At 29.1% G+C, this 21,856-nt stretch overlaps 4 protein-coding genes across 7 annotated transcripts; 2 read left to right on the top strand and 2 right to left on the bottom strand.

Annotated features, from left to right (window-relative positions):
* Positions 1 to 22: 22 nt before the first annotated feature.
* On the bottom strand, positions 23 to 3,518 carry LOC114185028. Of its 2 annotated transcripts, none has more exons than XM_028072514.1 (8): positions 3,065 to 3,518; positions 2,838 to 2,882; positions 2,311 to 2,440; positions 2,059 to 2,119; positions 1,911 to 1,959; positions 1,738 to 1,835; positions 616 to 754; positions 23 to 412 (listed from the first exon to the last, which is right to left on the bottom strand). In XM_028072514.1, exons 1-8 carry the CDS (start codon positions 3,386 to 3,388, stop codon positions 266 to 268), a joined length of 993 nt encoding a protein of 330 aa, XP_027928315.1. In that variant the 5' UTR covers positions 3,389 to 3,518; the 3' UTR covers positions 23 to 265. The 2 variants fall into 2 exon arrangements, with proteins under 2 accessions (XP_027928315.1, XP_027928314.1); XM_028072513.1 differs by having other exon boundaries at positions 2,059 to 2,122; positions 3,065 to 3,517.
* Positions 3,519 to 3,856: 338 nt separating this feature from the next.
* LOC114183960 lies at positions 3,857 to 5,110 on the top strand. 3 transcript variants are annotated; one of them, XM_028071170.1, is made up of 2 exons: positions 3,857 to 3,964; positions 4,576 to 5,110. In XM_028071170.1, the coding sequence occupies exon 2, from the start codon at positions 4,582 to 4,584 to the stop codon at positions 4,858 to 4,860; it is 279 nt and encodes a 92-aa protein (XP_027926971.1). In that variant the 5' UTR covers positions 3,857 to 3,964; positions 4,576 to 4,581; the 3' UTR covers positions 4,861 to 5,110. The 3 variants fall into 3 exon arrangements, with proteins under 3 accessions (XP_027926971.1, XP_027926973.1, XP_027926972.1); XM_028071172.1 differs by lacking the exon at positions 3,857 to 3,964 and adding an exon at positions 4,096 to 4,119; XM_028071171.1 differs by lacking the exon at positions 3,857 to 3,964 and adding an exon at positions 4,269 to 4,292.
* Positions 5,111 to 6,233: 1,123 nt separating this feature from the next.
* Positions 6,234 to 9,441, bottom strand: LOC114183937 (protein ABA DEFICIENT 4, chloroplastic-like). The gene is made up of 6 exons (XM_028071136.1): positions 9,204 to 9,441; positions 8,339 to 8,573; positions 7,173 to 7,273; positions 6,800 to 6,928; positions 6,628 to 6,716; positions 6,234 to 6,551 (listed from the first exon to the last, which is right to left on the bottom strand). The coding sequence occupies exons 1-6, from the start codon at positions 9,246 to 9,248 to the stop codon at positions 6,404 to 6,406; spliced, it is 747 nt and encodes a 248-aa protein (XP_027926937.1). The 5' UTR covers positions 9,249 to 9,441; the 3' UTR covers positions 6,234 to 6,403.
* Positions 9,442 to 14,979: 5,538 nt separating this feature from the next.
* On the top strand, positions 14,980 to 17,215 carry LOC114183501. The gene is made up of 4 exons (XM_028070537.1): positions 14,980 to 15,086; positions 15,652 to 15,845; positions 15,944 to 16,007; positions 16,501 to 17,215. Exons 2-4 carry the CDS (start codon positions 15,685 to 15,687, stop codon positions 16,795 to 16,797), a joined length of 522 nt encoding a protein of 173 aa, XP_027926338.1. The 5' UTR covers positions 14,980 to 15,086; positions 15,652 to 15,684; the 3' UTR covers positions 16,798 to 17,215.
* The last annotated feature ends 4,641 nt before the right edge of the window (positions 17,216 to 21,856 follow it).

Below are 21,856 nucleotides of genomic sequence, written 5' to 3'. Positions count from 1 at the left end.
ATAGTGAGTGTTACTGAGAATCTATCCTAAAAATTCAAGTACATTAGGATGCTGAAGTGCAGATACTTATATGAATGGATATTGGATATCTGGATCGATGTATTACAACTCAAATCACATTTCTTCTAGAACCTACCTTGAAGATTATAACACTTTCAACATTATTACATCATTTCTAATTATCTGAAGCAAGACACATCTTTGCATGTTCTCCGAGCAAAATGAGAAAATGAAGCAGATGGTTTCTTCTACTATCTCGTGCTTCTTACTTCTCCAAACCCTTTAGCCATGAAAGAATAACTTCCGCACCTCTCTCCCATGCAACATCCAACATCATGTCATGAGCAACTGCTTCAACGCATACTGGTGACACACCATAGAACTTTGCTGTTTCTTCGAGTCCCTCTACATCCTATAATATAAACAACGAATAAAAACATTCACTATCAAAAGTTAAATCAATGTTGCGGAATTATTGATAGAAAAATAACTCAATGTTGCGGAATTATTGGTAGAAAAGATAACTGGGCAATGACAATTCAATGAATTAAACAGTATCGTTGGAGGAGGAAGAAGCACGTGGTTACTTAAATTAAACGTTAAACATAAAAATACCACAATGAAGTCATCCTTTGCACCCAACACAAGAATTTCAAAAGGGCAGTTTGACACAGGAGGAACCGGAAGAGATGCATTCAGCTTTCTTAAATCAAACAATGGCATCCTCGAACTTTCTTTCATCAGCTCTTGATATCTGAAATATCAAGGAAAAAAGGCTTTTCAGGACTTTAAGCTTGAAAAATCAACAAAAATAATTGAGGCTATATAACAGGAATGCATTCCGCAATATATTGATCATGAGTTGAAGTAATTATTATTAAAATGCATGGAACTGGCTCAAGCACATCCACGTTATTATAAACACATCACTCAGAGTGTATATACCTAAAAGCCATGAATAAAAAATAAATCAGATTAAATTTAGAGCTAGGTTTGGGGTTGCAGTGTGGATTAAAATTTCACTTTGTGGCAAGCTAGTTCGGAGTTGCTGACTAGATAACAACAACCACTTGCCTAAACATCAGAAGCATTAGAAATAAATGGGAAATAAGCTGCAAAATTAAACTAAACCCCCCTCGTGTTAACCTTACCAACTAACCTTTAACTTGAGTTGAATTGTAAGGACAGTACAACTAAATATTCAGTAAGTTGACCGAGGATCAAAACATGGTATTAATATATAAAGAGTAAGTCTTAGGATATTTAACAGAAAAATGAAGTTCATGTTCAACATTTTTATGTTTATGGGGTGTTATAAACATACAATGAACTCCTACAAAAATTGACATGAATTCAGGATTTTTAAACATTCTTCCCAGTGGACATTTATTTGAGATTACTCTAAATAATTGAAATGACAGTAAATCAATATGCTTTCCTACTAACAAGTCAAATAAGTTCATAATTTTGAGGTTCACTGAAGTGAATCGCCATTTGCCAAGGTGTGTTAAGCATGTTTTTTAGAAGAAATTCCTTGCTTTATCCCCTGCCTCTGCCCTGTTAATAAGATCCGCTAGAACTACCAATGTTTTGGTACAAGACAGAACATGTTGTTCACTAAATTATTGCCGCAATTTTTTAAGTAGTAACAAATGAATATATCACCGAGCATCATCACCTTTCCATTTGAAATTGCAATGGAAATACTCATGGAGGAATGGTTCCAGGACATCAAACCTTTTAACAACATGATCCTCCATAGTGGCTGAGAAAAATGTCTCCTTACAAAGGGGAAGAGAGGTCTGAAAAGCTTTTGCTGCCAAGCTGCGAGTCACCTGTCAGGTGGTGTATGCATATCAGAAGACAAAAACGGGAAAAGTGACATTCTTCAGATAATTAAGTTCAAATACCTTGAAGGCAGTAATTGGCTTGGATAAGATATATCGCCAGACTATCCCACTAGTAAAATTGACGAAGAATCAACCAGTGCAGTCACAGTTAAAAGGTTCATCTTTCTCTCTTAAAGAATATCAATAACATAATTGAGAGTTTGGTTACCTATTACCAGAAGGAGGTACAGAGCAAACAAGGCCAGCTCCTTTAAGCTGTGGGAACAAATCTTCTATTTTCAGGATCAAGCTCAAATGAATTAGCATAATGAGCCAAAAATGAAAAATTATCATAGATAATAGAGAGTTTTGATACACACACATATATATGGCGGAAGGGCAGAGATGGCAGACCAAATGTTATATCATCTAATTTAACAATTTTCAAGAAATTAACAACTAAGCCAGGGTGAGAAATCACCTTTGAGATTGTCACTTCCTAAATTGGAAATATAATATTGAATAATAAGCCCTCCAAATGAATGTCCAACCAACACAGGGGGTGATCTAATATTTCGACAGATAAAATCTGCAACATCTCTTGCGTGTGTCTACTGCAAAACATGGTATAAATGACTAACTATAAGACTATATGATCATAATCCATTAAATCTGCCCAAATTATCAAACAAAATTTGAAAGTTAATAGATAAACAAAGCTTAAACATTAAACAAAGCTTAAACAATAAATTTCATATAAGTGTTATTCTTGCTCATAAAAGAACTACTTAAGAAGTTCTAGCAGTATAAACCACTTAAGGACTACTTAAGTTTAGTGAAATTCATCAACTTAAGGAAGGACTAAAGTGACAGATATTCAATACTTGAAAAATTATTCAAATAGTTTTACTACGTCAAAGACTACTTATGATACAGTAGTATTTACGAGTCTAAATTGGTGGTTTATTCTATTTACGAATCTCAAGTAGAAAAGGAAGAGGTACACACCTGAAGTGTACCGGCAACAGAATCGGCAGGTGCATCACTTTCACCCTATCCAAGGAGAAACACCACCAAAAGATAACATATTTGAAAGTGCATATAGATAACAATACCATTACAGTTAAAAAAAAAATCTCAACATCTCTACACTGAAACTACCAACATAGATGACATACTTATAACAAAATTTTGGTGATTTTTTTGAAATGTCAGTTACCCTTTTGAGAATGTACCTGTCCTAGCAAGCTAACAGCATAGCAATCGTAGCCAGAAGATGAAAAGAAGGGCAACCAGTGTTCAGCCCAACACCAAGCAGCATGATAGCTTCCATGAACAAAAACCAAAGGAGGGTATTCAACATTCTTGTTGATTTCTGCACCCTTTTGCACTATCACCTCCATGCTTAGACCAGAGGGGAGCTCATGGAAATTACGACTCTGCCCTTTCTTCAGATCGTATTGTACACCCATCTTCTTCTCTCTGCTCAGAACCGCAACAGTCTTCAAATTGGAACGGTTCATGAAAATTGTGTGCGACCCAGAAACACAAACAGCCATTGCCTCTCTTATTTTTCTTCAAAGCTTCGGTCTTTGATGCCAACAAGATAAGGGCCACTCCACAGCAATGTAACACCAAGCTCTTATACTCTGTTTTCTGTTTCTTCGTCTCGCTTGTCTAGTGTAATGGAATAAAAAGTAAATTGAATTTATTATTTTAAATGTTAAGAGAAATGTTTTCAATGTTTTTAATTAACTCACTAAAATACACAAACAAAAGAAATAAAACATTAAAGTATTAATTTGAAAATAAAAATAGACGACGGAAAATATAATTTTAAATATTATTTATTTATCACTAAAAAGACTTTGAAATTATTAGTTGTATTGTAGCAATTCATTTTTCCCTGGTTATAGTGAAAATAATATCTGACTTATATATCAAAGGCCAACATTACAATGATAAAAAAAAATCGAAAAAGAAGAAATTTATGACCCATATGTGTAGCTCAAAGCCCAAGTTCAATTGAAATGGGCCGAGAGACGACGCATTGGTCCAAACATAAATTCAGCACCACAAAATATTGCGGGATTCTCCTGTTGTTCCATTGAGCAGCCACCAACTCTCTGACGAAGGTAAAATCCCTTTTGCTTTTGCTTCCTATTTTCTCAATTTTCTTTATAATTCAGTCTTTCTTTTGTTTGAATCTCAATATTATTTACAGTACCATCTTTTATTTGTTCAGCTAAATTACTCACTGTGCTTGGTTCTGTATGTGAAAACTTGCAAGGTGTTATTTTTATTTGTAGATATACTGTTTGACGAAATGTCTGTGTGTTGGGTTATTATACTCACTGTGGTCTCTGCTAGTTTTGATATTCGGAGTTCTGCTGAATCTTGAATTTTGTTTGCTTAAAAACGTAGGTTGAGCTGAAGTTGCCTTTTGGAGTTCTATTCAAATATGTAAATGGTTCCTTTTACCTGAATTCCCCAAATGGAACTTGATCATTTGGATTTCCCAAGCTTCAAATTGTTTTCAGCTTCATATTTTTGTTTTCTTATTGTTGTGTTTCAGAAGAAATCTAAATCCAAATTTATAGTTATGTAAGGCTTTTCCTCAACTGAACTGCTTACAATGTGTGTGCTCTTGTTTATCCAGTTTGTTCTTCTTGTCTACTTTGTAGTTCTGTTGTCTATGATCTGTATCATTATCTAACTCTCTCTTTTATTCTTTGATGTTCCACAGACATAGATGGCGACGGAATCTTGTGATGCTAAGCCCCAGGTAAAGGCTACATTGCGTCTTGGCTCGGAATCATATTCTGTTGAGCCAAAAAAAGGTTCTTTATCAGAGCAATTGGTTTCACTGAAAGAGGAAAGCATGACCATATTGAAGGATTTCATTACAAAGCATAATGTTCCTCATGATGTACCAGATGAGTCATTAGAAGCTTCTTCAGACGATGATGTTGATGCTGATGATATTCCGGAGAAGCCTCAAGCTAAGTCCAAGAAAACCAAGTTGACTTAGCTTCTGAATCATTTGTTGTACGTAACGTAATGTATGCTTTAACACCTACTCTGTTGAAAATTTACGATGTAGTTTTTGGTAACAGACTAAAACACGTACCGACTTTGTGTCTTCAGTTGTTCTTCTCTGCTTGTATGGTTCTTTTTACAGCCGTGGTATAGTTGGAACCTTCAACGGTTTTAACTAACGGTTGGAAATGTGTTATGCCCCACGCATAAAGTAATGTGAGAGAAAAGATTAACAATATATAGATTAATTATCATCTAAGAATTTCATATAGATACAGATGCTAACACTTCATGTTTCTGTTTATCAAATGTTAGAAACATAACAAAATTGACCTTAAATAAACGGACTCGTGTTGATTTATTTTTTTTTAGCGACCAGAGATTGAGTTCAACGATTTTCTTAAGTTATGAGAAAGAATAAAGCTCTAATTATAATGTGTCGTTCAGCCGAATCATAAAAACAGTAGTAAAAACAAGTAAAATTGTACTTGTGTAATTTCTAATTTGGTTGGTGGTGTGATTCTAAAATTAATAAAAGCCAGTGCCAAGTTTGGAAAGGGTGATACTACAAATGGAAATAAATGATAAAATAGTTAAAGTTTCAAAAACTTCAAATGCGCATTAAGGATTCTGTCTCCTGTAGATGAATCAGCTCCCAAAACCATTGAAATCAACCATAATATAGATTTGTTGAACAGGAAGACTCATTTTTCAACAAACGTTCTTACCTAACTATCAGTGAAAACAACACATATTTCATCTATTTTTTGTTTCTATATAGTTTTTATTTTTTTCATATCATTTATCTAATTTTTTTATCTAACCATGTAATTCAAATATAAAGGTTAATAACTATGCAATCAATATAATAAAAAAAAAACATATAAGAGAGCATGATATCATATGCCCACACAAAAGATACACTTCCTTACAACGGACGTGACACACTTCACTGAAACAAAAAAATTTCGATACAAAAAATCCTTGAGGTGTAAAATTTTTCACCTATTTAACAATGTACTCGTCCGAACCGTCACAAGGATAAACCTAACTTTGATACCACTATAAGATTTTTCACAAAAAAAGATATAGGAAGATTTAATACCCATAAATTATGAACAAGCACATATAATATAAAAGACCCATAGTATTTCCGTCCCCAAAACTTTTAAGTAATGAGTTTGAGTCATCTTACTTAAATACTAGTCATCTTTCTATTTTTTAACCAATATAAAACTTCATACTCATCTTGAATTCCTAACAAATTAGACTCATTATTCAAACTCAATTTTACTTTTCAAATTAGACTCATACTTATAACAAATTTTCAGTAATAAAATTATAGTTACTCCTTATTTAGTCCTATTTTTTCCATAAATTTCAATTGCATCTCATTGCAAGGTCCTTTTGTTTGGACCGACTTGTGACGGATATTAAGTACCTAGAAAATTCGTGAGTTCAACTCAGACATTTCTTCGTCAAACTTTTATTCAAATAAAATGAAATCCTTGTTGCTTGGGTATAAGCAGGTGCCTCTATACACCATGACCCTCTTTTGTGGCAGGTTTGGTGATGGCTTTGGTGATGACATGAGTAAGAATCCCAATGGGGCAAAAGAACAAGCAAAAAGAAACAGAATGCCGAGTTTCAATCTGATTCTTCAATCCATCTTGAAAAACATGCCTGAATTCATAACCAGAAAGAGGATCAGATAAATATGCAAAGAATGAGAAACCAAGAGAAAGATAAAATCCACGACCTTGCAGCAAAAAGATCAACAACCAACAGGTGAATCCATGCAGAGGCCAAAGTCAACTCACTGGAGAACATTCTTGCTATACCAGGCAGCTGCATCAAGTATTCACAGTTATCAGTTGGATACAAAACTTTTGGGAAGAAAAAACTTCATTGCTGAATGCATTCACACACACCTCTGGTAGCAAGTATTTACTTGCAAAAATCAACCGAAATGTCTCAGGGGTCCAAGAAAGGTACAATAAATATGCATAAAGAATCCCAAGCACTACATATGGTAGACTACTCTCCATAGATTTCTTGGTCTGCATTTTTGCACTCAAGATGAATCAGGAAAGACGTCAAGTACAAAACCATAAAGCCAATAAAAGTTTACAGAAAGAAGAATATCCAAATTCCACACAAGGATTATTTACTACTACAGAAAATGATTATATATGTGTAAATGATTTTTGCATGTTAACGAAACAGACATGTAATAAAGCAAAAATGTTGCAATGAATGGTGATCGTGGGTCTTAAATTTTCTCCAATGCAGTTAGAAACATACTAGATCAGAATTTGGAGCTAGAACCATAAGTGTGTAAAATGGGAGAACAGCTACAGTTCCAGCCGTAAATGCAGTGCTAGCAAGTTGAGATCCTATGAAGCCTGAAAAGTAAAGGTAGAAAAGTGAGTATGAGGCCAAACTTTAAACCCGACCAGAATGAATGTAACGATCGTAGGAAATTTAGACTACTTTTGTAAGCCAATTTCTCATCACCTGTGGAATCAAGACACAAACTACACAAAAGAAACTCACAAGCTTTGAGCAGATATTGCTCAATAGCTTCAGTAAAACCTGATTCCTAGCATACCTTTCCAAGAAATTGAACATCTGCTTCAAGAGCAGAACTAATAGCAAGATTTAAATTTTAAGCACAGAACATAATCCAGTGTCAAGCATGTTAGAACAAGCTGTTCAGATTCAATATTAAAGAGTTTTCTTTCCAAAAAAAATGACTTTCTTCAAGGCTATCAAATTCAAAGTTACATTATGGTAGAGAATAACGAAAAAGTAGGAACCACAACAGCACAGATAGCTGAAATCGGCAGCCACATGAAAATGTGGAAGACTAAAGCAAAAGGGACAACTTAAAATCAATAACTGGTCCCTAAAAATTTCAAAAAATAAAGCCCAGTAACTTAGTTAAACTTGAACCAAAAACAACACTTGGTGAAGTCATGCAGACAATGCACAGATATTTATAGCTTTCAGTAGTTTCAATGTGCGTGTATATCATACGGTAATTTAAGTTATAGATATACTGACAAAAGAGGTAAGCTAGCCATGTAAATTCATTCTGTGAATCAAATCCTTAATGTGTGCTCTCTTTCGAGATAAACAATATTAGTTTAGTGCTAAGACAAATCCAACAGTTTTTTTAATAAGAATCAAAAACATATGATGAAGAAACAGCTTGCGCCAATGATATTTATATAAATCAGAATGCAGTGAAATTTTCCAGGGTGGTCAAAATGAGAAATTTTAGAGCAAAGAGGCCTAATTACAAAACCTCCAATTTCACCTGTAAGTTGCTCAGAGACACAGAAAAGTATCACCACATCCAAAATACCAGAGACTTCAATTGGTTCTTAAATAAATTTGGTCCAGCACAAGACACGTTATTTTCAAAATGAGTTTGAAAATGATAAGCTGTAGTATAAGAGGATTACATGAAGCTTGCATTTGACCCCTTTTTGGATAATGAAGCAATCTTGTAGCATTTGGTTTCATAACAATTTTGGATCCTCCTATGAAACTCCAATCTCCACTTAAGTTGACCCTTGGTAAATTTCCCTGCAACCTTCTACTCCTCACAATGTCTCTGTCACAAAGCTCAGGCCCATGACTTCTGAAAGAGAAAGCAAAACTTTGCCCCTTCACAACAGAACCACAAGGTTTTATAGGCTGCCAAAATGAAACAGACAGAATCTCAATTATTTATAAGCATAGTTAGTTCTTAAGCCCAGAAAATACACCTTATGCTATCCATATATAATAACAAATTATATTAAACCCTTTTTAGAGTGGAAACAACCAGGTTGTGCAGATTATTATTTGAATGACAGTTCAACACGCAAGGATTCTTTGAACACTGAATCAATTTAGAGGTTTTTGAAGACACAGAAAAGCCAGTTGCAGAAATACAAACTCCTTTTTTAATTCTACTACACCAACAAGAGCCTAGAATAGATCCATGCAAAGCAAAACAACCAACCAACCATGCAAAGAAAAACAAACAACCAACCATGCAAAGAAATTCACAAATGCCCAATTCGTTAGTAATGCTTGGGTGGTTCAAATCTACGCAAAATGGCGACTTTCATTCCAATAACCATTAAAAGCTTAAAACTTTAGAGTTCAAACGTAGGGAATCAAACTCCAATCCAGTGGGCATGGGGGAAATGAGCTGAAGCCAGGAAAAAAATAGGTGATAAACAAAAAGGTAGCGAATGAGCAAAAAGGTGAAAGAAAAATTGCATGTAAAACCAGAAACCAAATCAATGGCAGCAATAGGAAACGAAAGAGAAAGTGTACCTTGAGTGTCAATGGGGAATGGGAAAGGCAAGAAGAGAAAGACATGATTGAAGGAAAAGCAAAAGAGGCAATAAGTGATTCAGCAACAGTGGCCACTTCTTCACATATTGTGAAGAAGAGTGACCGGATTTGGTAGAAAGAAGAAAACAACTCAGCAGAGCATTGGAGAGGAGTGAGGAACTCAAATTGTTAGAATTGTATGGAAGAGAAGATTAAAATGTTAATTTTTTTTTTCATTTCTTTTACAAGGAAAGGAATTTTATCTTAAACACTGTAAATCAGAAAGTACTTTGTTTCTCTTTCTTGAAATGGTCCCATCAACATCGGATATGTCGAAATTATTTAGGAAATCATCAATAACATATTTGATTGATAAAAATCCGATTTTTTTTTTCAACTTCGGAAGTAGATACAGCTAGTTTGTGAAGCAAGAACAAAATGTTATTGAGGTATAATATGTTTATTTTATTAGTTTGCGTTATTTGTTACATTAAACACATGATTAAATGTACTTAAAGTAAAATCATTAATGTATGAATGAGCAAATTAAAATTCATTTATATTATTATTATTATAATATAGTTTTAGTATAATAATTTTAATTTTATTACTTTTATTTGAATTCTACTAATAATTAATATAATTAAATATGTATTAATTGTTTCGTAAATCTATCAAAGAAAAATTAATGTTAATTAAAGAATTTTAAATTTTAAAAAAAAGATAAAAGGCAATTTTTTGAAAATAATTACATATTAGTCTTATTTTTTTAATGTGATAATTATTAAAAATTAAATATATATTTAATTACTTTAATCATTATCGCAACAATTAAACAAGATGAATAAAATTAAGATTTTTATGTAATTTTATTTTTATGTTAAAAATAAAATATACAAATATTTATTATACTTAATTTATTATTTACGCAATAAAAAAATATCAAACTTTAATAATATTTTTAAATTAAAATACAATTAAGTCAATATTTGCCTTATCAAGTGTTAAATCACAATAAATGGGGAAAAAGTAAAATTGAGAGTTGTTGGACAAATTTAGTATAAAGAAAATGTTTTTCTCACATACCGGTTGACAACTCAATTTTAAAAATATATTAGTCATTAAAATAATAAATGTCAAATGTATATAAAAAATTATTACTTTCATGAGAAGAAAAACACAAGAAATTGAAAATACCATTATAAGCTTTCAAAATTAAGAAAATAAATATCGCCTCTTTCTACTTTTTATGTACTTTTAAATATAGAAGCAAAAGATAGCATAATTTATTTCTATATTTAGACTAATTATGTAAGAAAGTGAATAATACTATTTGCTACATGGATATAAAAAAAAGTGAAATCGGCATAGCGAATGCCAATTTCCAAATTTTAAGTGAGACCAAAATCGTATTAATCAAACTTTATTTTCTACCATCAAGTATGGACTTGAATGTCTTAAACCAATAACATAGTACTTACTAAAAAAATTGAATTGATTTTGAAATATTTTTATTTTTATTTAGACGTTTTAATGATTAAACCAAAGTAGTTGGAAAATTTAATATAATTTGTTATCTTGCACGAAAAATAATTTAATTACAAATATTCTAAATTTTGGAATTGAATTTTTCAAATAAATTATTTAAAATTATACTAGTTGGTATTTTAACATAATTGCAAAAAATGGGTATAAAATGAATTGATACAAAAAAAACAATTAAAGTTACGTTAAGTGTTGTTTGTCTTTGCATTGTTACGATAAGGCATAATGTGGATTGAGAATTTGGAATGACAGTGACGTTCTTCATTCTCACACACACAACAAACAGGGACAGCTTTACCTTCCATCCAAACGTGTTTCTCTTTCTTCTACAATTCAATAATTTTTATTTGGTTCTGAAAATATATATATATATATATAGTGATTTTAAGGTTGTTTTTAAATTTAAATAAATTGTTGGGATGTTTTTATTGAGATAAGTTTACTTGTAATTATCTCAAAAAAGTCCTATATCTAAAAGATGTTTTGAATTTCTTTTAATAGTTAATTAATTTTTTCTCAGTTGTCAGATCATATTTTCAATATCAACATAAGTGTTATATTAATCGAAATTTAAATCTACAATTACGATTGAATTGGTTTCATAATGGTGAACATTGATGAATAATTAATTTCTAATCAATACTATTTATTCTCAAATTTCAATCACCTCTAAAATTAAATTATTTTATAAACCAATAAAATCATCTCTTGTAGTTTAAATATAAACAAAACTAATAGTTAGCCTATATCATAATAACGGTTTATTCATAATAATGTAGATCAAAAATGAATTTTTATATATTTATACTTAATATGATAGTATTTTTAACTAGTATAATTTATTTTAACTTTTTCATATATTTTTTAATATATATATATATATATATATATATATATATATATATATATATATATATATATATATATATATATATATATATATATATATAAGAAAATCAAAATAGACTTCGATATATAATTTGATATCATTTGGTCAAAATTATTTTCAATATTAATCGATAATATTATTGGAGATTTTATAAGTAAAACTAAATTATCTTATTTTAAAAATTCGAGTTACAAATAGAAAACTAAAATTAGTTAATAAAAATTCATTTTAAAAGAATTATTATGTTTCTAAAAATATTTTTCTTCTCTTCCTATATATTTTTTCTAAAATTCTGTTCAATTTATTCATTCATCTGAAAGATTAAAGTGCACCATAAGAATTCTGGTTTAGGACAACAAGTATACCCGTTTAAAATTTGAGTTAGAGTAAGTTTATTTTTTATCTATTTTTTTAGTCACTATCGTATGTTAAAAAAATTTCTTACATAACTTTTTTGGGTCCAAAACGAATTTCTATCTATAAATGATTATTAATATGTATTCAAGTCATCAATATGAATTCTTTTAGATTTTGAGGATGTGGAGCTTAGTAGAGATAAAAATTAAACTTCAAAATAATGGAAGTCAGCTATTATTTATTCGTTTTATGATATTATATAATGTTGTGGTGTGAGTGAAATATGTAATAAAATGTGACAATACTAGTCATTTCATTAATTTTTTATTGATATGAACATTAGACGATTTTGTGTTGACAATTGTTGCTAAACTTATGAAATGTTTCAACTGTGATATGAATATAAATCCTTAAACATATCAACTTAGTTAACTAATCTTATTTGTTGTAAATTTGAAGTAGATGTAATTATTTTGACAACAAAGAATAAGTAAAAGTATCCAAATAATATTAAAGGGATCATCTGATACAGCTATAATGTTTCTGCAATTGTAGAGAGAATTCTAAATAATAAGATAAATATGTTAGTTTGTAATTATTTGACTAAATGTAACGTATTTTAGAACTAAAACTATTTTCTTTTAATTTGTTAATAGAGAAAAACATAATGAAAACCAAAAAATGAAATTAGATCTGATATATGAAACTCAATAACACCAAGACTTATTATGTCATAATATACTATAATAGGTAATTTAGATCAGTAAAACCAAGACTTGAGATATTTAAGATTATATATGATATATATCAATTCATTGTTTAAACTTTTTTTTCAGAAATACTGTATATAATGAAAAGAGTGAGATAGCACATGTTTGGTCACTTTTATTATTGTTGTGAGAAGGTGAGAAGAATAGTGACAGCACGTGCCACACTCCAAAATTCTTCATGCATTAATGCATAAACAAGTGAAGCAAGATCTCAGAGATCACCACACTTTGTTTCTTCTTTACGCAAAACCCGGGTGTGTCCACGTTCATCATAGCACCACAATTTTTTTGCATAAAAATTGAAGTGAAATTAGGTTTGAAGACTTAAAAATTTGATTTTTATCGATTTCAGGAAGTGTGAAGACTATGTGATGATAAGAGCACATTGAAGAGTGTGACATTTTCCGAGAAAATGGTTGGCCAATTTTAACGGAAAAAGGTCAAAGGGTTGTGAGTGGGTGATGAGGTGGAAGCCAATTTCAAAGTCTGAGGGTCATATCATGATATCATGTCATACAACACAAACCAAACATCGCAAAATGCTTTCTTTGTCTCAAAAAGACACCTTCGCCACCTTCTTTAACCTTTTACTTTTGTTCTTCTGTTCTAGTTTTCAATGTCAGAATCATTACCATATAACATTTTTTATTACTGTTTTTTCTTTTTCATTTTAGTATATGTAAACACTTTCATCATTCATAGTTTAGACACTTGATTTAGCTTTTGCCTCAGGTTCAAGTAAGTTAACCAAAACACATTATCTTTTATTATATTTAAATAGTTAATAATTCTGTCAACATTTTCGATATAAAGGTTATTAAATAAATGTTTTATTTATTTATATTACATATTCTTGATGTAATAATATTTTAATACAGATGAAGACTAATACATGTTATTAACATTCATTCATTCATATCATTTTAATTTTTATCTCTACTCTCTGTTTTACTTTTTATTTCTATAATATTCTTATATTCGTGTATCACATTTCGTATCCCTAATTGAGTTTTAATATTTTCCACACATCCTAATAATGTCACTCTGATTATATGCATACAATGTTTCATGTCCCATTTAAATTACTAATCTTAGACGCCTTCAAATATTTCTTATATAAATATACTTTCATAACTTTGAAACCTTAGTTCAAAAATAACATATACAAAACAAGATACATCTAAAAGTATAATAATAATTATTATTATTATAATTAAGAGTGAATTAAACAACCTCACTTCTTATAATCGAGAAAATATTTATCATATAAGCGGTATCATATTGTTGAGATGAAATAATTCGAATAGATAAAATTAATTATATATTTTTTTTTCACTTAAAAATCATTTATTCTATTGAGTGGTATCATGCTTACTAATAATAGTTCATCCAATGAATTTAAAAGCACATTATTTTAGGAATGTTTGATCATCCTAATATAATTATCTGAGGAAACTTTAAATAAAAGTGTAACATCTTAAAGACCAAACTATTTTTTCTCTCTTAAAAAAAAAAGAAAAAACTAAACGTTAAAATTTTTTCTCTTACAATAAGCTTTTCAACTTCAGATTCAAATAGCTAGTTAAATAATCCCCCTTCGCTATTGCTCTAAACTCATATAAACTAAACCATATTCAATATACATAATTTCAATTAATAGTTTTTGGGTTACTGTAAAATTAATTCTCAACTTTAATCAAATCATGTAACAAGATGGCTTTCCTTAGATTGCATTAATGTTGTGGTAGTTGAGCAACGGTAAAAAAAAAAAAAACACATTTATGTAAGCAACAGTTACAAAACATCGAAAAATGGTCTAACTTTGCACTGTTTGGAACACAAGACACCATACAAATTTTTTAATTTCATTTTTTTTCCACTAGTTTACCGGCTACTTATCAACAAAATACAATTTTAAATCAGCAATTTTATATTAATTTACACGGTTGTAATGGTTGCTTAATCTTAAGACTTCTGAAAATATATTAAATATAAAATTAATCTCTCATAAATATATATTTTTCTCTCTAAGTATTTATCGTAACTGTGTACTCACAATTTGGTATAAAAAAATTCAATTGATCTGACATTTGCTTGCACGTGATAGTATCCTAATATAGTTTGTAATTTTAAACATAATACAAAAAAATTTAGAAGACCGAGCTCAGTAATGATTTCAACATAACGACGTCGTTTAAGCGTGTTCCTCGTTCATGCTAGCTTCGTTGCTTTACCTTAAATAGGATTGCTGTGAGCATAAGGTCCCCTTCCTCTCGCCCTTCCAGTTTCGTTGATTTCTTCATTTGGAGGATACCCTCAAAGGTCTCTCTCTCCTTCTCTCTCTAGGATATGTACTGTACTTTGATTTGTTCATTTTATTTTTTTTTTATTTTTAATTTTAGCATTCTTTTCATTACCCATCTGAAGATCTATTCTCTATATCTTTATTACCCCTTTTAATTTTGTGACTGTTAGCTGTTTGTAAGATGGTGTTAGTGATTATTGTTGTTTAACATAACCCCAAGTTTGGTTTTTTTGTGTACCTTACTTATCCTGGCACTTCTTGATCTACCCATAACAAATAAAAGACAAACATTTAACATTTTCATAGTCTACTCTCAGATCTGCTGTTGATTTGTGCACTGATTCGACCTCATTGTTTAGGTTGTAGATAGTCGGGAAACAGTGAAATGGGTGGTGGCTTTTGGTTTTGAAGTTTAGATTTTTAATTCTTCTATTTTCCATTTTGATGCATTTAGTTGATCTGGCTAAATGGATCTGTTGGTAACTTGCAGCTGGGTTGTGTGCTATCATTTCCTTTTGGAAATAAAATGAAATTCGAGTATTCTGTTTACATTTCCTGATTTTCTATTTTGGCTTGGTTTAGGTGTTCAAGTGTGGAAGCTAGCAAATTTTGAGGATGAATTGTTATAATCTTCATCAGAATGCCTTCTCAGCACGTGAAGAGATGAGGGGCTCTCTTCCCATTGCTGATCAGAATGGCCCTGTATTTTGCCCTAAGCCACGCCGAGCTGGAGTTTTAACGAACTTGCCTGTTCGACCAGTGAAATGGCATTTTGGGTAAGTTTTACAATTGATTGTTTGCCTGTTGATTCCATTATTGTACATACTTTCTGCATAAGGAATACCTGATCTGTTTGCTTTTTGATGTTTATTAGCCAACAAGCTGAGGGGTCTGATTCAAAAGCTGGGGCAGAACTACTTGACATTGTTCTTAAGAGGGTAAGAGATGACTCTGTTACAAGTTATTTAGCTTATGTTTTAACCAAGGAGAATAAAGAACAGTCAGATGGCATGTAAATTTTATCTTAAGAATTGTTTTTGTTTCTTAAGAATGCATTTTATATGTGAGAATGCTTGTGATATTTTCAAAGTTGCATATTTAGATAGCCATTTTTGATTAGATGTTTTTGAGCTTGAAGACATGTAGTAGTATTTTTTAGCAAGGTTTTATGAAACGGTCTTCAACTGCAATTGCGATTTCACCACGTCAAAAAAAGTTGTTTTGTTCTCTGCAACAGTAATTGGCTGTATTGTTCTGTAATTTTTTACTATGGCGACAAAACCGCACCCTTGATTACAACTGCTATATTGATACTTGCTCTTTATTTATTATTATGGGAAAGCTGATCATTGTCATGGCCATTGCTTTTTCTGCAACGGATGATGTTGTTTGTGATCTTTGATTGATTAATTTTAGTTTTGCCTTCAACAGGAGAGTTACTGGGAGGATTTTTCCAACCAGATACCTTCCTCTCCTCCGTACTTTTGTGGTTCTCCTCCAGTTCGGGCTGCGAATCCATTGATCCAAGATGCTCGCTTTGGGAATGAAGAGAACACTCTTGTATCAACAGTTTCCTCGCCTTCTGGTTTGTTATCTCCATCTTCAGCATCTCGCAAAGGAGGATGTGCTAGGATGAAGTTTGGACTTAAACCAGCTGCAGTTAGAGTAGAAGGATTTGATTGCCTCAACAGGGATTGTCAGAATTCTGGCATTCCCGCTGTGGCCTAAACTACATTCATAGAAGTGTATATAGAACAAACCCAGTGCCAATGCCAAACTTGACTTAACTAGAGAGAGTTTTGAATGTTTTGAAGGGAAGTAAGAAATTCAGTTAGTTGTGTATATAGCACAAGTTTATTCTGTATGGTGAGGTGAGTCATCTCATTGTGATTATCCGTAGCAAGTTTAGGAAGTTGCAGAAATAGCAAACCTTCTGTTTTCGAGGTTTGATTTGTAGAGAGAGCACGTCTTTTTGTAACAGTAGGTGGTTGTATCTGAGTGTGTTCTGAAAATTTTAGGCTGTCACCACAATTGTGTTCTGTATAGAAATTGGTGATTTTGGTTATGGTTCCTGTAAATAGATCTAGGTGACTTTGCACGTTTGCTTATTATATGAAGCTATTCAATTGTATTTTCTGTTCCAAAATGCAGCTCTTGTTTACTCCTTTTTAATTTGTGGTTACCAATGTTCATGAAGAAGGTTGGTGGAATGTTGGTTAAGTATGACAGCAGCACCAACTATTTCTTTAGATTATTATGAAATGCATTTTCATTCACCATAACTGGTTTATGAACATCAAAAAAGACTTTTCATTCATGTTTTTATTTGCAGAGTTAATGGATTTTTCAATTTTTTATTTTAAATAAATAAGAGATTATATTTTATCAGTGAGATTTTTTTTCTTATGTAGGAATAAACTCACAATGTTGATTAAAAATGATTTCGATCATCTTCAGTCATTTGTTTTCTTGTGTAGAGTAATTATATTGCTATCGGCAAAAATTTGACAACATACTAATAAAATAATCAGTCTATTACAATTTTTTTTTTCATTAATTATATTGATAGTAACATAATTATTTTAGACCATTAGATGATTCAAATCCAAGAGTCAACAATGGTAGGAGAGGGTTGGAGGCAGAAATAGTAAAATTTGGAGAAAAACTAATTTAGATTTTCTACTTAATATAATTATTTTTTCTAACATGATTAATTATTATATTAAAAAATATAAAATCAAACTTTTAATGTAAATTTATTTAAAACTATCTTAGAGAATAATTTATATTTTATATTTTGATTAAATTGATCGATATATGCTTTGTTAAGTTAACTAATATTGGCTACTTGTATGTAGCATGTTTAGTGAAGCCATCCTTTATATCATTCATATTTTCAACAATTTTATCAATTTCTGATATCAAATTTTAATGACACGTACGGAATGTAGAAAAAAGATAACTCCCGTAATAAGTAAGAGTATTTGAAAAAGAGGATTTAATTTTACCATTTAAATGTTATATTAATTTTTTATTAATATTACCACTAATATTTTTAGCATAATGTTGCTGTATTGGTTTGGTTGAAGATTATTTTTCTTGAAAATGAACCATTAGAGTAAAGAAATGGTTATATAAATAATAATAATAATAATAATATAATCAGTGACAGATCTTGACTTATATTTTCGGGGGAGCCAAAATAATACATTCAAAATTTGTATTATTAATACAATAAAAACATGAGTATAATTGTAACTATAAAAAAATTCATACACATACATAAAACATATAAGTATATATAAGTATATAAATAATTGTCCTTAGTTTCTTAAGATCTTTAATCAATAGTTAAGTTTCTTAAAATCTTTCATCAATAATTAAAACAAAACTAAAAGTAATTGAATCACAGCTAAAATTGTCTACAATAAATTTATCTTTCATTTTATTTTACAATATATATATATATATATATATATATATATATATATATATATATATATATATATATATAAACTTAAGACTGAAAAATAATTTATCATAAACTAATAAAAATTAAAATATGTAATTACTAGAAACAAAATATATGATAATCAAGTTACAATTAAAAATCGGTTATGAAAAAACATATAATACATTACTTTTTTCTTCTATATTACAAACAATGAATAAATCAAAGACTTATATTTCTTCAAGTGAGACAATACACTTACATTTTTTTTCTTCGATAATAGAAGAGAATAAAAAAGAGAGATGAGAACAAAAATAATGAGTTTGTGTCTAATTGTTTTTTTTTTCATAAACAAACGAAAAAAAACACGAGTAAAGAAAGAGATGAGAGCAAAAATAACGAGTTTGTGTCTAATTTCTTTTATTTTTGGGTTAAATATGTTTTTGGTCCCTCAAGTTTTAATGAATTTTGAAATTAGTCCCTCTTCGAAACTTGATACCAATTTAATTCTTCATCTTTAGAAATGTGTGGATTTAGTCCTTCTTATCAAATTTTGTTAAGTTTATTTGACATTGTAAATGCATTTTATGATAATATTTAAGTTAACATTGAAGCGAAAGTGTGTCAAATGGTGTAAACAATTCAAATACTATCATGATGAAATGCGCTTGAAACATCAAATAAACTTAATAAAAATTGATAATAAGGACTAAATCCACACATTTTTAAAGATGAAGGACTAAATTGGTATCAAGTTTCGAAGAGGGACTAATTCCAAAATTAATTAAAACTTGAGGGACCAAAAACATATTTAACCCTTTATTTTTTCATAAACAAAAGAAAAACACACACAAATGAGTGTAAAAAAACACTAAAATATATAAAAAATAAAAAATATTTTTTTATTTTTTTATTTTTTAATTCTTTATTATATTTAATTTATGTTTTATTATTTATTAATATTAAATATTATACTTTATAAAATAAATAAATATATATTCAATTAAATTTTCATAAATTTTTAACATTTTCAATATATATAATACATAATTTAAAACATTTTAAAATAAAATACATAAGTAAAAAAATTTAATAAAAAAATGGGGGCCAGAGCACCCGCCTGCCCCTCTTATAATTCACCATTGAATATAATGGTAGTAATAGGATTGCTAAAATTGTTATACTATCTTTTGACTCTTCTTGATCTATGTAAAAGAAAATTTAGAACCATATTTGTTATTATGAAACAGAGAAGTTTACTATGTGTGATTTGCAATAGTAGATAACATTAACATTAACTACTTTTTTTTTATCAAGAAGATGGTATAAAAAATAAATAGTTTTGTAATTAACATTTAAATTTATTGATTTTTATTTTGATTGTCTTTTGAGGAATTACTTCTTATTATGTATATACATATGCAAATTATAATTTGTTATGTTAGTCATTTAAATAAATTACGTAACTTTCAGACTTCATATAAATATAAATGTTGTAAAAAGATTTACGTCAGTTAATCTCGTAAGATTAAAATAATTATTTACGTCAATTTAAATTATCAACATATAAGAAAGGGGAGATATGTGTTACGGTAAATCGAAATAATTTGAATTTTCTGTTGGATTTATTTTTTTATGTTATTTTTTTATTGTACATTCATAATATATTGATTATTGCTGATTTTAACGTTTTAAAATATAAACAAAATATTTAAAATATCAACACAATGTATTTTTAATGTTTATTAAAAGACAACATCATATAATAGAAGATATAGTAGAAGATAACATGATGAAAATCAGTAAAAAATCTGAACCTAGTAAAAAGCACTATTTAACTTAAAACAACTTATGATCCTATTTCCACTGAAAATTGGCCATCTTCATACAAAACCTTCTAATTCTTACAAATCATTACCATCTTTTTTTTTTCAAATATGGAAAGGCTCACCAAATTCTTCATGTAATTTCCATGCAAATGTCTACATGTCAATGTAATGGTGCTACTAACTTCATGGGTCGTGTGAGTTACTCTGTTTAACATGATCCATGGTCAACTTTCTATAATTAATTCATTTTGATTAAAAATGAATTTGAAAAATAATTATCTATAAAACTAAAAATTATATTGTAATAAGTTTGCATTAAAATATGTTTAGATTACCTTAATATAATTTTTTTATAATTCTTATTAAGATTAAATATATATTTTTTTGTTTTCAATTTTTTTTAAATTAGTTTGTTCCTTAATATATATATATATATATATATATATATATATATATATATATATATATATATTTATATATGTCTTTGTATTTCATCAAAGTTATGTAAAACAACATTATATATAACGTGAAAAATGATGTTTGACATTATTTTTATAAAGTAAGACATGGAATATGTATAAATTTCTACAGTAATTTTTAATTTATAGATAATGATAAAATTTATCAATATATAAAAATTAAGACTTAGTGACTTTGTAATAAACTTTATGGGTGCCTTGTTAGGAAAGCAATGAAGCAAATTGTATCTATTTAAAAACACCTTTAAGGGCACATAGTATCCTACAAATTAATAAAGGATTTAGTTAGTGTAGCTTACCTCAACTTGTATTTCCAATCTATATAATTAATTTAATTTTTAATGTTCTAGTGGTTAATTATTATAAGTTACTTTTTGAGAACCCTTTTTTTTTTGTATTTCATTTATTGTTACTCAATAAAATACTAAATTTAATGTTTGTGGTGTTCTTTGTCTTCAAAGTATACATAGGCTATGTTAGAGTATGTTGTTAGATTGATCCTCACTTTGCATAGTATGTGCCTAACATATTCATTTATAGATCTATAATTTTAAGGTTTAATTTGACATACAAGGTTATTTATTTAAAAACAGTTTGACATATGACTTCTAAATAAGACAATTTTTTTTAAAATAAAGTCATAAGAGTAATTATTTAAGTGTGTTAAAGTAATTGATATTTAAAAAGATGAATTATTATACAACTTCATTATAGTATAAACACATGTTATACAATAATATAAAATATTGAATAATATAAATAATTATAAAACTTTAATATAGTATGAAACATGTTATACAATAAAATAATATATTTATTTTTATACATTTAAATAGATTGTCTTGTTAAATTCAAAATACATTTTAGATGACTAAGTTGATTCTCACTTTTTTTATTAGATTAAATAGACTTTAATACAATTGTTGGTCTCATTTTTTTAAAATAGTTTAGCATGAAAAAAATCCCGAAATAAACTAGTTCATGAATTACTATCCAACTACTTGACTTATTTCTATCTTTATGTATAT

This window comes from Vigna unguiculata, chromosome 5, assembly GCF_004118075.2.
Source record: "Vigna unguiculata cultivar IT97K-499-35 chromosome 5, ASM411807v1, whole genome shotgun sequence".
NCBI lineage: Eukaryota > Viridiplantae > Streptophyta > Magnoliopsida > Fabales > Fabaceae > Vigna > Vigna unguiculata.
This window is presented reverse-complemented; position numbering and strand designations above follow the sequence as displayed.

Excerpts from the sequence above, each read along its gene's own strand:
- LOC114185028 (XM_028072513.1), bottom strand. The coding sequence starts at position 3,388 with ATGGCTGTTTGTGTTTCTGGGTCGCACACAATTTTCATGAACCGTTCC. Across the intron at positions 2,883-3,064 it reads CTGTTAGCTTGCTAGGACAG|GGTGAAAGTGATGCACCTGC; the intron begins GTACATTCTCAA and ends CTCCTTGGATAG. Across the intron at positions 413-615 it reads CAAAGGATGACTTCATTGTG|GATGTAGAGGGACTCGAAGA; the intron begins GTATTTTTATGT and ends TTTATATTATAG.
- LOC114183501 (XM_028070537.1), top strand. The coding sequence starts at position 15,685 with ATGAATTGTTATAATCTTCATCAGAATGCCTTCTCAGCACGTGAAGAG. Across the intron at positions 15,846-15,943 it reads CCAGTGAAATGGCATTTTGG|CCAACAAGCTGAGGGGTCTG; the intron begins GTAAGTTTTACA and ends GATGTTTATTAG. Across the intron at positions 16,008-16,500 it reads TTGACATTGTTCTTAAGAGG|GAGAGTTACTGGGAGGATTT; the intron begins GTAAGAGATGAC and ends TGCCTTCAACAG.
- LOC114183960 (XM_028071170.1), top strand. The coding sequence starts at position 4,582 with ATGGCGACGGAATCTTGTGATGCTAAGCCCCAGGTAAAGGCTACATTG.
- LOC114183937 (XM_028071136.1), bottom strand. The coding sequence starts at position 9,248 with ATGTCTTTCTCTTCTTGCCTTTCCCATTCCCCATTGACACTCAAG. Across the intron at positions 6,929-7,172 it reads TAGCTCCAAATTCTGATCTA|ACCAAGAAATCTATGGAGAG; the intron begins GTATGTTTCTAA and ends GCAAAAATGCAG. Across the intron at positions 6,552-6,627 it reads GTTGATCTTTTTGCTGCAAG|GCATGTTTTTCAAGATGGAT; the intron begins GTCGTGGATTTT and ends TTATGAATTCAG.